A 15,720-nucleotide genomic window follows, 5' to 3' on the forward strand; every position below is an offset into this window, starting at 1 on the left:
GTATTAAATGGGCTGGTGAAAATAGGGCTCATTGACGACCACATTGCCTCAGAACAGGTTAACAACTGATCCATTTGATAAAACCCATACCCAAGATCAGTGTATCTGGAGAAGGTCCTTGGCAATGTGAGGAAAAGCAGCACTTAGCTTTGCCTTGGTGACAGAGGCTAGTCTCTGGGACTATCCACTCTACCCCCCAATATCCACCCCTGCACTCCCCCACCACCTTTTTCTATCCCAGATTCTCTTTCTTTGCTCTGATTGCCTAGGCTTGGGCTCTCTCATGACTTCTTAGAAATATTAATCATAAAAACAACTTTAGGCTGGGCGCAGTGGCTCACACCTATAATCTCAGCACTTTGGGAGGCCGAGGCGAGCGGATCACTTGAGCTCAGGAGTTGAAGACCAGCCTGACCAACATGGTGAAACCCCATCTCTATTAAAAATGCAAAAATTAGTTGGGTATGGTAGTGCACACCTGTAATCCCACCTACTCAGGAGGCGAAGGCAGGAGAATCACTTGAATCTGTGAGGCGGAGGTTGCAGTGAGCCAAGATTGTACCACTGCACTCCAACCTGGGCAACAGAGCAAAACTCTGTCTCAAAAACAAACAAACAAAACAAAAACAAACAAAAAAACACTATTTTAGTGACGTTAAAAAGTAATAGTTTCATAGTTTACTTAGCACCAGGGCACTTTTTGCCTTCTCTTAAAATATTACTTCCTTATATTTTAAATTGTAACTCCTCAAAGGCAGGGACACTCTTATCTATCTTGTATTCCTAGGTCATTCTGGAGTTTCTGGCATATAATAGACATGCAATGTATGTTTATTATGATGACAGATAACAGATGCATAATACATGCCTGTTACAATGAAAGCTTAAAATTGATTGACCTCCACAAAAGTGAACATTAAGAAGTAATTCAGAACAATAGATCCTAGAGGTCTTGAGCTGGTTATAAAATTTCTGCTTCATAGTTTGTGAAATCTTATCTGATACCAAAACTATGGTTATGATAAAAGAGGGGAAAAAAAACCCCAGTCTTTTAATAGGTTATTGTTTTGTAACCAAACAACCAAAGCAGGGAATCAGGAGGAAGCACATCTGTGGATCAAATTGATATTATGAATCTTTTTATTTACGGCTTGGTGACTAATAGTGCCACTTGGAACACATTCATTTATCAAAAGGTTATGGAACACCTGCTACATTTCAAAGTATTGTGCACACAATAATTGCACATGTATAGAGAGACCAGTATGTTTCTGTCCTATAATCTCCTACAGATAGGATCTGTTATTCTCTCTTTCAAAAAAGTAAGAGTTCATTGGAATTGGGAATACCAGCCTCAGAATTCTGGAATTCACACTACAAGAGAACCTAGAGGCCATCTATTCCAAAACCAGTTTTATAGATGAAGAAACCAAGTCTCAGAGAGATTAAAAAACTAGTCCAAGGTCATGCAGCTCATTCTGAGCTTCTGAAAACTGAACCTAGATCTTCCAACACCCAGCCCAGTGCTCCCCTTTTTCATTGACTTTGTTTGGCAGAAGAGACTGGAAGGCAGGTAGAGCTTAAGGAAAAGTTAATTTGGAAAGCAGGAGAGCAGACACTTGTCATATAAAAGGAACTTAAAGTAGAAGAAAGTGAGTCATACAGATAGAGGAGTTAAAAATACGAGTTAAGGCTCTCAACACATCATGTGCACACTGTCATCTTTTCTCATGGAAGGAGAAAAGAAAAGGGAGAAAAGTTGCTTTGCTCTGACCTGTAAGTAGTATGTGCTGAGAAGTGTGGCAGGCACAAACCCGGGCGCCATAGACAAGCGCTCACACCAGCTCTCAGAGCTGGCAGTGTGCCACAGATGGCAGAAGCTCCGGCACTTCTTACCTGATGGTGCCGGGTGGTGGTGACAACTGAGAAGGGCTGTTTCTAGCTTGAATTGGAGGAAAAACAATTTAAAAAACATACTCTTAGAATGTGTCTAAGTTATTGACCACTTAGAAAGCTGCACAGGAGTCCCAATAGAAAAATGGAGTTTTATTACTTTATTACTTGGAGAAGAGTTATAAAACCAAGGGTGCGGCCCATCATCAAGTGTATAAATTTATATTAAGGACCGAAGTTAATAGTAAAAATGTGTGGATTCTTCCACCCAGGGCCTTAGTAGCTGGCTATGGGCTGCCCTTTGTGTCAGCAGTGGGGAGGGTCACATAGAAGCCTCAGATGAGGAGGGTTTTGCTGTGCGCTGCAAGTATCAGGGAGAAAGCATTTCTGCCCTCTCTGGAACATGGTGTGAACTTCATCCCTGTAATGACATTATTTGAATTTTCCATGAAAACTATCAGCATGAGAGTAAGAAAACTATACAATGGAAAAACCAAATAGACAAATAGACAAAAATGGTAGAGTCACGTCACCAGTTTGCTCAAAGTTTGGTAAAGTTAATGAGAGGGTGAGATTAAACAGAAGCCATTTGGGAATGAGTTTATCTGAGAATGAATGAGTTTTTCTGAGAAGCATCATTCCTCTGATGTACAGGGTAAAGGTTTGTCTGTAAAAAGATAGCACAGGTGTCTGGAGAGCAGCGTGCATGGTAACCTGTCCTCCAGGCCAGTGGAGCTATCTGTCTAACCTGGTCAAGGTACAGTCTTCATCAAAGGTCAAGATCCAGTCCATGCACAAGAGAGGAGCCATTTGCAGCAGAGCCTAGAAATGCCTCCTGCGACATCTTGTTTGTGTCATTTACTAGAGTTGGCGCTGTCTTAAGTTGGGGGCATGGCTGACATTTCCAACAATCATCAGTGAGTCACTTGCCGAAATGAGGACCATGGTATTAATCTTGCATGTTTCTGGAACTGTTTAAAAAATGTCTGATTTTTGTTGTTTATTGTCTGTTTTTGAATATCCCCTTCTCTGCAGTTCTTGGTTTCTATCTCACTGAGTGCAGAGGATTTTAATTGTTGCTGTCTATCTGTGCTTTGCAGCATGAGAGAGCAATGCCTAAGGGCTCTTGTGGTGCTTTGGGGTTGACGGGTTTTAAGTCTGAGCAAGCAGACCTCATTGTAGCCATGCTGGATTGGAGTAATAAATGTCTCCTTTTTTTCTTTCTGTAGCATTGAAAGCCGAAAAGAGAAGAAAGCTGACTCAGGGAAAGGTGTTGACAGGGAGACTTGTCTATGACTCGATCTTCAATTTATTTTTTACATATATATGAGAAGAGTGTCACAATTATTAATAAAACTGCTTTGATCATGTAGTGTAAATTCTGTCCCTCAACCCAAATCCACCTTCACACTGTAAGTAGTGCAATACTTGTTTCATTTCCGTGTTTGAACTTCTGAGCTGTGAGACACCCCTGTGAGCAGATACAACAGCCAAGGCAAGAATCTGTGTGTTCCTTGCTGTACCTTAGACATTTGTAAACTGGATTCTGATTGTCAGTTTTATGAGAGCAATAGCTTCCTTAAAGAGATAAGTCATATTTACCTAGTTTGTATTTTCCTACTTTAGTGACCTGAAGATGCCTGATAATTTAATTCAGAAGAATTTTTGAAAGGTTGTCTTACTTCTTTTTAGTTTTTATAGCTTAGTATTAGTGACTTATTTCAAAAGACCCAAATCAAAAAGTTAGTTTGAAAGCATTTTTTAATAATTGTATTTATGCATTTCCTTGATTTAATATGATACATTTAATACTTAACAATTTATATGTAACTAAAACTTAAAGTCACTTGAAAAAATATATAGAAACCTATTTACAACTTGTTAAGGAGAATCAGACATAATGCAGAGTTAAGTAGTATTTGCTTAAAATTCAAGCTGTGACTAATGATCAAATACTAGGCTTGTATGAAATGCTTTAGGAAAACTTTGTAGCGGTTTTGTGGGATTTTTCAATATAAACCTTTATCAGAAATATGCTAAGTTTGTCTCCCACTGACAACAGATGTTTTCCAAATAAACATATACTTGTGGAATGCCACATGGTGAATCATTGTATGTGAAATTCCACTCCTGTACAGTTACTCTGCGGCTAATGGTCATGCACTGCTTAATGCTGATCCTGAATCATGTTCTCATGTTAGACCAACAGGTGTCCAATTGTCATTTTTTTTCTGCAGTTTTTTTTCCACTTTTAAATTAAATGCATGTTGTGGAAAAACAGTCTTTTAAAAGAAAATTTCAGATTCTATTTGAGAAGGTTCTGTAGATATTTCAGTCCATATAAAATAATACATCTTTACTAAACTTATATAAGGGGAGAGAAAGTTAAGAAGTTTTGGACATTACTAAAAATACAGTATTTCATTTCACTTTCAATGAATGTGAAGTTAATAAAACTAAATCTCATAATGCTCTTGCTTCCTAAGAATGAGCAGTAATCATCAACTTTATAATACTCCAATATTCCGTTACAATAATTCAGAGCCCTGTGGCTTTTACAGACTGTTAATTATGTACTCTGCTTAGAAGTGCACATGAAAAGTGAGGAAAAGTTCCTCTTGTGATTAAACTAATGAGAGGAAATAAAATCAACAAAGCCTCCATTAAGTTCTACATTTTGATACCTTTTAAAAATCCCCCTCACAATTCTTTAAGGAGCCCCCCTTTTTATGGAACATGAGCCTAAAATTTATAGAAAGAAGAATTTTAAGTTAATAAAGTTCATATTTATAAGTGCTGAAAAAATACAGAAACTTTCTGTTCCAAATGTGTTGCCTTTGTGTATTTTATAATACAGATACAACATTGTAAACATTTTCACTGTTTTATGATTTAGCCAGTGATTCCCCAAAGCAGTCTCTTAGTGTTTTAATATATTAATAACTGTTCTGTTGAAAATGATCATAGTGAATTTAAATCTTCACATGATCACCTATTTGAATAAGCAATCATATCCAATGAAATTCTGTATTTCTGAGTATTTTTATAGTCATTTTGTTCTTGTGTGAATTTTAAAGCTATCCCTATGTTAATCCTAATATTTTGAAATCATATAAAATATAAGAAAAATGTAGTATTATATATTTACTTCTAATTTCAGATTCCTGGTCAAAATTGCTGAATATCTTGAATGTAATTTAGCGAAAAGTTTAAGTAATGTGTAAATGTGACTAGGATATTGTGTTTTTCACAATTAAGAAATGTTATGTGGAAATAAATATTTATCCTAACTAATTTCCTTGCACATTTTAAATTGTGATACAAAGTGTCTTGTCTTTTTTCTTTGTTTTAATTAGTAAATCAGTGTACAACATTTTGATTGTTTGAATATAATATTTAAATTTAGACACCCCCAAAGCTAAGAACTCTTGGTGATATAAACAATTTAAGAGTATGTTTCAAGAGTAAACAATTTGAACTTTATGAACAGAAGATTATGAGAACTATATAAGGATATATCTACTCATTTTTCCAGAAATGGGTGCAGATGACATTGTTTCTTATGTTAGGAAAAACCTCCAAGGTCGTTAGTAGTATTCCTCATTATTAGAACTCTATTTAGACTTCTGTTTTTAACTTCCATGGGGAAAGCATTTCCTAAAATTTGTCTCCTCCCTGTTTCTTACAAAAGTCAGATGGGACCATTATTCTTTTGGAGCCATCTGGCAGTGTGTTGTGGAGATAATTGCATTCAAAATTCTATCTAACCTACTGCTTGGTGTTTTTCTCTTGACTACTGAGTTTACTTTGTAATTGTTCCTGTTTCACAGCCTACAATATTGGGAAGTTTTTTCCTGTGTAATATAATACAGAAATATATAATCTGAATGTCTCCTTGGTATAGTTTAAACCCAGAGTTTGATAGAAACTCTCCACTAATGATCCAAAAGCAACTTGTATTTCAGCATGATTCCTAGATCTTTTAGGATTTTTGACTTTTAAAAGTGTGACTTATTCTGTTTTCTATGGCACTAACCTACCTCTGTTTTGGCTTAACTTTAGCCTATTTGCTGCTGGGCACTTGTCTATTTTCCTATCATTGCAAGAGTGCGTTCTAATTTTTCTAATGTATTAGTATCTATCTCATATATTCACACAATGAAATGAAATGAAATGAGATTACAGCCATTTGAAAGTTTTATGAGAGCCATTTGGATAATATGATGGTTCTCTAAATGTCTATGTTGAGAGGCTAATTGTAGTTAGTCCCCTTGAAGAGGCCTAATAATCAAAGATTACTGGTAATACTTTTACTTTAGAGATCTCCTTTGATGTTCTCTGTGGAAAGCTGTGGCTAACTGATACAACTGTCACACCAATTCAGTTCCTGTTGGTGTACTGGATACTATCATTTCTGCTGGAACTTTGAAATAGGACTATGATCCTTGCTTCTAAGGGCAGGGTGGATACATAGCTATAAATAATGTGATATGTGCTGAGTTGGTCATATGAGTAAAGCCATTTTTGAATAGGGTAGAGTTTGAGGAAAACATTATAGACGAGGTAGCACATGAATTAGAATGGAAATAGGGAAGGAAATATACTCCAGATGCTGAAGGAATCCCTGCCCACTAGGCCTCTGGTCTAATGAAGTATGACCAGAATGACTCCATCTTGAAGTGAAGAGCTAGAATGCTCTTAAGGCACCTATAAGGTTAATGCTTATGGTCTGAAAACAGCCACTTTCCAAGCTGGCTACAACCTATTATTACAGAATACTTATGACCATACAGAGCATCTCCCACCATGCCTGCAGAATGTCCCTATGTCCTAAGAATTCAGCCCTCATTACTTAGAGATAACGTTAATGAGCAAGCTTGGGTTAAAAGATTGTGTCATGTAATATCAATCACACCGAAGGCCCCTGCCTTCAGTGAGCATGTAGGCATATTCCAAGTTTCATTGTAGCTCTTTGTAACTCCTTATAAAAGTAGAGGTGCTAACAAAGGACAGGGCATTCCTCCTTTTGCTTCCTGAGGATACCCCACACTGTAACGAAGCAGTTTCTGAAAAACTTGCTTCTTCCACTATGCTATGGCTTTCCTTGAATTCTTTCCTTTGCAAGATCCAAGGGGTCTGGATCAGGACCCCTTTTCCAGCAACACCGGAACTGCAAAGATTCTCAAACCTATGTCAGTATTGAAATAAAGATGAAATTTAAAAGTAAAGCTATATGGCATAACTAGAGCCTGGCATATTTTATGTATGGCATATTTGGAACCCAGCAAACAGCCCAATATGGTGGAGTGTTAGAAGGGTAGTGAAGACTTGTAGGAAAAGATAGAAACACAAGTCAGAGACATTACAAATGATGTTAAATTCTATCCTAGAATAGTTGGAATTTTACCCATTAAGAGTTTTGAGTAATGAATTTTGAAATAATTAATAGAGCAGCACAGTAGAGAATATAGTGGAGAAACAGTGGAATCGTCTCCTTAGGAATTTCCCTTCCAGGATGACTCTCAGATGACAAAACTAAGTTTTCATGAGTGATGTATAAATTTGTATTAGGGTAGAAATGAAACAGGCTCAAGTATACTCCTTAGGCACCCAACAAGTAACTCTAGACACAGTAGCTTTATTGTAATTACTTTTATGTAGTGCATTCCCTTATATATGGAGATTATATATATATATTGCACATATTTGTGTATATAGTTATATTTGAAAAAAAAAAAAAAGTGTTCTGAAAAGCACAGTGTCCACAGCAAGCCTGAGACTGTTAAAGAAACCTAAGCGTGGTACACAGTTCAGACAGTGACTGCTTCATCATAATCCAGAAACCACCTTCTCTATGCTCACCCTTGAATCCTACCCTACATTCTCACCCTGGACTCAGCTTTCTGTCTGGATCCTCTTGCCTTCTGGTGTGTGTAGAGTTACATATTTTTTTCATGTGACTTCTTTTTTCCATTGATTTATAAGCCCCTTGAATGTAGGGATGGTGTTTGGTGTTTTGTCCCTCTTTTGTAACTCTCCGGAGCCCAGATCTGTGCTCTGCTGTTTACCCAGCCAGCAAAGGCTCTTGATAGAATAAGTGAAATATACCAGAAGATTCTGCTGCTCAGTTTATTAAGAGTGATTACAAATCCAAAAGGAATTGTCACTGACATGTCAGTATTGGAACACAGCAAATGCTTAATGAGTACCTTCAAGTGCCCAGCACCTGAGGACACAGAAGACTAAGGCGAGAATCTGTGTAATCTATGGAGCCATCAAGAAGAAGCAGCTAAATGGTTATGACTAGGAGGAGGGAAAAGGTGAAAGGAAGGTGTCAGGCATTGTATCTATGTAAATCTTCACAGCAATGCTACAGTTCTGTAAGGTAGGTCTTTTTGTACTTTTTACAAATTAAGACACTGGAGTTCAAAGAGGCTAAGTATTGTTCTTTAAATGTTTCCCACTAGTGAGTAGTGGTACTGAGACTCTAACCCAGGTCCATCTGACCTCAGCTGCAGTGCACTGTGTCTCTAGCAGGAGGTGAGATGTGACCGCTTTCCTCCTTAACAGGTTATTCATTCTGGCTCATGGAACCAGAATCAGGTTATGATGATTAATATTTCTGCTTAATGTGTTAGATTCTCTTTGCCACCAATCTTTCTGTTATTAACATTGGAAACCAAACTTACCCAGTGCAACACCTTTTTTGCTCATGAGTCACAAATATCAGGACTTTGGATAGAAGAAGCTTAAAAAATAAATAAGGGTTTTGATTGTTGGATGGCCACACTTCACTCCATAATCACACATGCTTTTTAAATAATTGGAAGAGTTGGTTCAGATGAAAGGCTATATAGAATAAGAATTTATCGAGTTTGTTGAGGCTTAAAGCCTGCAAGCAACAACAACAACAAAAAAGTGTTATTCTCTCAAGGAAGTTATTAATTCAAATTCTTGGGTGTAAATGTTAATATTGTCACAGAAAGAAGACCGTGCAGAAAGATGATACATTTCTACAGAGCATAACATTGGTTCATTCATACCATGCTGTGAGCATTCCTCATGGGATAGTGATGTTATACTTTATTTATTTATTTATTTATTTATTTATTTTGAGATGGAGTCTCACTCTGTCTCCCAGGCTGGAGTGCAATGGCATGATCTTGGCTAACTGCAACTTCTGCCTCCTGGGTTCAAATGATTCTCCTGTCTCAGACTCCCGAATAGCTGGGATTACAGGAGCACACTGCCATGCCTTACTACTTTTTTGTATTTCAGTAGAGACAGGGTTTCACCATGTTGCCCAAGTTGGTCTCAAACTCCTGATATCAGGCAATCCACCCACCTCGGCCTCCCAAAGTGCTGTGACTACAGGCGTGAGCCACCACCGCGCCCAGCTGTGATGTTATACTTTATAAACCCCACTTGCCTGTCATTCTCAATCATCTGTATCCCTCAGACATCCTGAATACACACTCTAGGTCACTTAGGATGTACACTAGAGGGTTCTTGGACACTGCTGAAATAACTGCCACAGAGTGCACCAACAAAATCCTCTTACTTTATGGAAAAAAAGCCATGCTTGCGTTTTGGTATGTTTTCTATTTAGAGTTTATTGAATCGTAAATATTGTGCAGATCTAGCAGTCTTACAAATCAGTATTCTCACACCAACTATGAGCAAAAGTAACAAATGCCAAGAAGTGGAACCGGTAGCCTCAGTGACTACCTGCGAATAAGAAAAGAAACAACATGTACAGAATGATACAAAGCCCAATACGTTCATTAACTTTTATGGTAGTGGCTCTGAGTTATCAAGGATGCATTGAATTATATTCTGTGCCTGATATTTAAGAAAGTATGAAGGTATGTAATCATATTTAGCAAACTTTCCAACAAAACATGTTACAAAATAATTCCTAGTGATTTTCTAAAAATCTTAATAGAAACTTAAAAAACAAACCCTGTACCCATAGAAGAGATGTAAGCCATTTCTCCCTTCTTTTCGGGTATGTGCTTCTGGGCCCTGGTGTACTCTCACAGGTTGTTTATGAAAGGAGTCTTAGCCATTCCTGTGTCTGCAGAGGCTGCAGCTGTGAATATCAAGACAAGTCTGCACATCTTAGTGATATGACTGGTTCCTGTATGGTTTTTTTTTTTTTTTTTTTTGAGATGGAGTCTCGCTCTGTCACCCAGCCTGGAGTGCAGTGGCTGGATCTCAGCTCACTACAAGCTCCGCCTCCCGGGTTTACGCCATTCTCCTGCCTCAGCCTCCCGAGTAGCTGGGACTACAGGCGCTCGCCACCTCGCCCGGCTAGCTTTTTGTATTTTTTAGTAGAGACGGGGTTTCACCGGGTTAGCCAGGATGGTCTCGATCTCCTGACCTTGTGATCCGCCCGTCTCGGCCTTCCAAAGTGCTGGGATTACAGACTTGAGCCACCGCGCCCGGCCTCCTGTATGTTTTAAACTTATTCTCAGATTATCTCTAATTTATTTGTCCATTTTCTTATTTTTCCATAAGCTAATTTAAAACTCTCATTGGAAAGGAAAACTTGTCCTATGAGGGTCAAATGAAAACTACTTTGACTTTATTCATATCATTACCTTTTGCAGCCCTCAATGCCCGAAAAATATGTGCTGGGATTACCTCGCTCCAGAGAAAATACTCATGCTTAGAAACTAAAGGAATATTAATCTATATCATTTTGATATTGTACAAATATTAAATAGTATCTGACTTAGATATTATGATTATAATATCTGACTTGTATATCTGATGTTGTACAATATCTGACATTGTACAATGTCTGGCTTCAATTAAGATAAAAGGAGAATATCTATTTAATTTGCTTTTATGACTATTAATGCTGTCCAGGATGTGAACATATATTACTACTGCTTCTTGATATACAATTCTGCAAAGATTGGTCCAGCTACTCATAATGATTGAACTGTATTAAGAAGCAGAATTTTGACAAGAGCCCTACAGACTGGAAGGTCTGTTTGTGGTTCCAATGGAGGAGTGGTAGTTGAGATTTAATTAAGGTGAAGCTACTCAATGGCACACTCTGAAGCTGTAGTTGAAGATGGATTTCACAATCCACTGTCCATGCCTATGCATGACTCATCAGTCTTATGTTGAATTGATAGATTTCTTTTTTCCATTTCTTCCATTTTTAGGTTTTTATGCTGTAGCTCACCCTGTCTGGGAAAACTTTGTCTAGCAAATGGTCTTAAGCTAAGTTTAAACTCATAAAGTCAAATTTTTTTAACTGAGGCTGTTTTGCAAATAATTGAAAAAAAAATGATGTTTTCTGTTATCTAGACATTGCTTTGCTAGGCCAAATTCAGCATTTAAAATTTATGCTTTCAGTTGGATGTGGTGGCTTATGCCTGTAATCCCAGCACTTTGGAAGGCCAAGGCAGGCGGATCACCCGAGGTCAAAAGTCAACATGGCAGCCTAGTCAACATGGCAAAAACCTGTCTCTACTAAAAATACAAAAATTAGCCAGGCATGGTGGCATACACCTGTAATCCCAGCTACTTGGGAGGCTGAGACAGAACAATCATTTGAACCCAGGAGGTAGAGGTTGCAGTGAGCTGAGATCATGCCACTGCACTCCAGCCTGGGCAATAGAGCAAGACTCCATCTCAAAAAAAAAAAAAAAAAAAAAATTATGCTTTCATTTTTATAGTAATGTCAACCACAAATAATTAGTCAACCACTTAAGTAATTGACTTGACTACTTCTCCTGAGCCATAAGAACTGCCAGAATGATATTTCTGATCTTATTTGTTCTTATATGAGCCTCATCATAGTTCCCTGGTATAAAATTATAAATTGTGTATGATACAAATAACTAAAATGTTTGATTTCTCAAAAGCTATATGTGTTTATGATAAGAGAATTGCATATTATTAGGCAAAAACCTATGAACTATTTAGCTTAACACATTTTTATATATCTAATTTTTTACCAAAGCTGAACTATTTCCATGTTTATAAGGTAGTCTGGGATTACTGATAAAATAAACAAGAGTTTCTAGATAAATGTGTCCATATGCCAGTGTGGTTTAGGTCTGATTCAAGACACAAGTCATTACTTCTGAAAAAATGAAGGCACATTTATTAAATGACCAGGAGAAATTCCATAGTATGTAGAATGGGAATAATAATACATAACATTCTATTTTATGTTCCATTTTTTAAAATGAGTCCAAGGAAGTTAAAGTATTCTTTTAATGAAGACACTCAAAGAAATGAAATAAGAAAAATTGAGGCAAGGACTCCTTCAAGTTAAGATTTGCAATACAAATATTTTCATCTTTTAACAGGGCAAGCTGATGTGTTCACATCTCAGTTTCAAGCTGCCTCTTTCACTAGGAACATCAGTATGTTTTTTTTAAAGCACATTTACAATGCTTTCCCATCACCCTTGCTGTGTTTTTGTAGCACCTATAGCCATAACTGGCACCTGGGGGCCTGCATTGCTGGCAGTTTCCCTTACATTTCTTTGGAGTCTTTTCAACTGCTGTGGTTTTACTTAGAAGTCAATGCTTTGCATATTTGATTTCCTGAGACTGTTTGAATAGTCTTTCTCAGAAAACTGTGCCAGTCTGGCTGTGAACAGATCTTCTCCGAGGGTTGCTGACAGTAGCCTGCTCGTGTTGGTATGCTTGGACCTGGGTTCCCAGCCATGCCCTGTTATCTTCTCTCCCTAATCCCTCTTATCCTGTCCCTGCCCTAGTGACATCACTGCCCACATCTTGCCATCCTTTTAAAGAAGAGAACAACATTTGAACCAGTCCAGTTAGAAAAAGATTAAAATCCTGCTCAGGGAATCTATGCAAAGCTTCCATAAAAACAATTCCTATTTGTTGTTTCAGCAGCTGATGCGGAAATGATTTTAAACAGTAAAACCCGACCGGATAATTCAAACTTCTGTAAGGTAATAATCTGTTGTGAAGACAGAAGTCCCTACTTAAGATGATAGGTATGAAATTTGGGAACAAAGGTAACCTTAAGTTTCTTGATTCGAGTGTATATTTTTAAGATCATCATCTTGACAGTGCAGTTTTGAGATAATGAAAACAAAAATGACTTTTAGTAAGCTTTAAATGGCATGGTGTTTTGAGGTGCTAAGGTAAAGAGAAACATTGTTTTATGAAGTGGCTCATGTGGGTGTATATATGTTGATGTGCTGTGCTGCTAGCGATTCCATGGTCTTCATCAGTATACCACTAGAGTGAGAAAGAAAAAAAGTTAGAATTAGGAAGTTAGTTGTCTTTTTTTAAAAAAAAAATACATAAATTCAAATGAGTTCTCACGAGCATACATGGTATAAAACAGAGTGTTTTAATTCCTGAAGCAGTTTATAAACTGAAACAGGGTCAAAGAGGGTGTCTAATTTTCCCCCAGAGCTTTTCCAGGGCACGTTGTTCTGTCCTGCAGAAGTCTCTGATCCTCTTTTGCAGGTGCTGAGAGAACTCACTGTGAATTTGGCTTTATTAATTAGTGCTTTAAAGATATGTAAATTTTAATTAAAACACCCAATCCATTTCCAAATTTGACTCAAAGGTCACTTAGAAATACACCATGCATGGGAAGGAATGCTTATCCCATTAAGCCCACTTGTTTTAATTAGAGTGTTATCAAGTGTTAAATTTCTCTATACTCCAGTAGATAAACTGTATTAAAATAAATGATTTTTTAAAAGCAATGTTGCCTAATATATAGCAACAGGAAACTAGAAAAAATCTATTTCAATATTACATATGTATGTTTAATAGAAGTGAAGTCAAAAGTCAGATGTATTATTTGCAAACACTTAGATTTTAAACTGGTATTTTAAAAATCTGTATATTTGACATTTATGTAAAAGGAATTTATGATCTGGGGCAAAAATTTATCAATTCATACCTTATTAAATAATTGGGAAGTCATTACTGGGCAAACATAAATTACGGAGACATAAGTTAACTTAAAAAAAAAAAAGCTTAATTAAAGTAGCATGTGTCTTTCCTTTGAATAATAGAAAAATAAATTTCAAACTGTTATAAAACACTGACCCAAAAGATAGCCAGTTTTTCTCAGTATCAAGTAACTGTCCCACTCCTATGCATTGGGCACCATTTGAACTGAGCACATAGCAAATCATGTGTGTTAGAGGACACATAAATACGTATACATGCATACATACATACATAAAAATACATATTTTTTCCTTCATCTGAAAATCTCTAATGCAGAAAATGAGTTTGACATAATACCCAGAAATATCCTCTGCATAGACAACAACAGCTCTAGCCATTTCTGACTTTATAAAACAATCCTAATTGTTTAATAAATAAACTGTGGTTATTTAACGAAAGATCACCTTGCAATTGCAAAAACTGAAGCATGCTGATTATTAAGATCCCACTGTTGTTCGAATGGCTAGTAATACGTACCAGACAGAAATGGATTTTCATATTTGAGCTGAGCTACTATCATGCTGGTTTCACTTTAGAATTACTCTGCCATATATTTACTGAATAAGTGATTACTTTTGAATCAAAATAGGAGAGACTGAACAATCACATGAACAGGAGAGTGGTGTCTTGATACTCCCAGGATATGCAATATTGTGCTTCTTAACCACAAACTCACTAATATTATTGAACATTACTCTGTGCATGGCTCAAGGATACCACTCTTCTGACTTCATGTTGAAAAAAAAATTGTTTTAATGTTTTTATTCTGTCCTGTCTCTGGCACTGCTAAGAGAATTGGCCCAGAAAGAGGAAACTATACCCCACCAGCAACTTCCCTCCCCTTGCACAAAGTTTTTCTATACCATTGCCTGGAAATCCACTCCAGCATCGACCAGGGCTTTGGAGATCTGAGCTGACTGCTGAAAGTGAACGTTATCTGCAGGGAGAGAAAGGAAACATAAAGTAGCTAATAGCCGCTCCAGTTTTCTGGTACCAAGGGGTGGGAAAGGCACAAGAAGAAAGGGACTGTTTGAAGTTCTAGGACTCAGCATCCCATTTAGCCCAAGACAAGTGACTTGTGGAAAGCAACACTGTTTTATTGAAGTAAATGTAACAGTCTTGCCCCTCATGCTTTTGTTTTGTCAGTAGTGAAATTGCAAACCTGTCTGTGATACTAAAAAGTCTAATTAACTGAAACTCACCATCTGCTGTTCCATGAATAAGGAGGTACTCAACTTGTTTAAAATTTTCAGCTCTGCTCATGACTGTTGAATTCTGGAATTGGGAAAAAGAATGTCATTATTCAAAAAAGGATCTGCCATAAACTGATTTTTCACTTCAGTTTACAAAATAAAATGTTTTCAGCTGGGGCCCCCTTTGATACAAAATATAGCAAACCGATATTCAAGCAAATGCTGTCTCCATGCATGGCAGAATGCACAGCATGCCCTGTGCCTAGGAGACAGGACTGGAAGGGAGGATGCCACATCTTCCCTGAACATGCAGGAAGAGGGCACCTGCCACCCAGCCTGCATGCAAAACCCCTTGAGTCCCAGATCCCAGATTGGCTGTGTCCTATGCATTAGCACAGGGCAGAGTCTCATATTAGCAATGTATGTTCCATGGGCTTCTGCTGTAGTTCAGCCAAAAAGTGTATTGCCATGGCAACCATGTGTCACATGGTGCCATACATGCTACATTTCAAAGAGCCTGTACATAGCATTTGCAACTAAACATACTCTGCAATATGTCATGTGAACTTTGGTCCACATTGCTAAGCTCTGAATGAAAAGCAAATATTACCTCTTTGGGAACAGATGTTAAAAACCTAGGCAAGTGTAACATATGGGAGGGG

At 37.4% G+C, this 15,720-nt stretch overlaps 2 protein-coding genes across 18 annotated transcripts in view; one reads left to right on the forward strand and one right to left on the reverse strand.

Annotated features, from left to right (window-relative positions):
- Positions 1-5,212, forward strand: part of SLC4A10 (solute carrier family 4 member 10) — a 392,709-nt gene extending 387,497 nt beyond the window's left edge. For 15 of the 16 annotated variants that reach the window (XM_023217347.1, XM_023217351.1, XM_023217339.2 and 12 more), the window contains one exon: positions 3,123-5,197. Coding sequence is in view for 4 of the 16 variants with exons in the window: in XM_023217343.2 (XP_023073111.1) it covers positions 3,123-3,189 (67 nt within the window). In the remaining 12 variants the exon portion in view is untranslated. Of the gene's footprint in view, positions 1-3,122 lie in introns of all 16 variants that reach the window. The other variant, XM_023217349.2, reaches the window with a different exon arrangement.
- Positions 5,213-11,992: 6,780 nt separating this feature from the next.
- DPP4 (dipeptidyl peptidase 4) overlaps positions 11,993-15,720 on the reverse strand; it is an 86,334-nt gene continuing 82,606 nt past the window's right edge. For both annotated transcript variants that reach the window (XM_023217337.2, XM_023217336.2), the window contains exons 24-26: positions 15,068-15,140; positions 14,729-14,802; positions 11,993-13,133 (exon numbers count right to left, since the gene is read on the reverse strand). In XM_023217337.2, coding sequence (XP_023073105.1) covers positions 13,032-13,133; positions 14,729-14,802; positions 15,068-15,140 — 249 coding nt within the window. In that variant the 3' untranslated portion in view covers positions 11,993-13,031. The remainder of the gene's footprint in view (positions 13,134-14,728; positions 14,803-15,067; positions 15,141-15,720) is intronic.

This window comes from Piliocolobus tephrosceles, chromosome 11, assembly GCF_002776525.5.
Source record: "Piliocolobus tephrosceles isolate RC106 chromosome 11, ASM277652v3, whole genome shotgun sequence".
Taxonomy (NCBI): Eukaryota; Metazoa; Chordata; class Mammalia; order Primates; family Cercopithecidae; genus Piliocolobus; species Piliocolobus tephrosceles.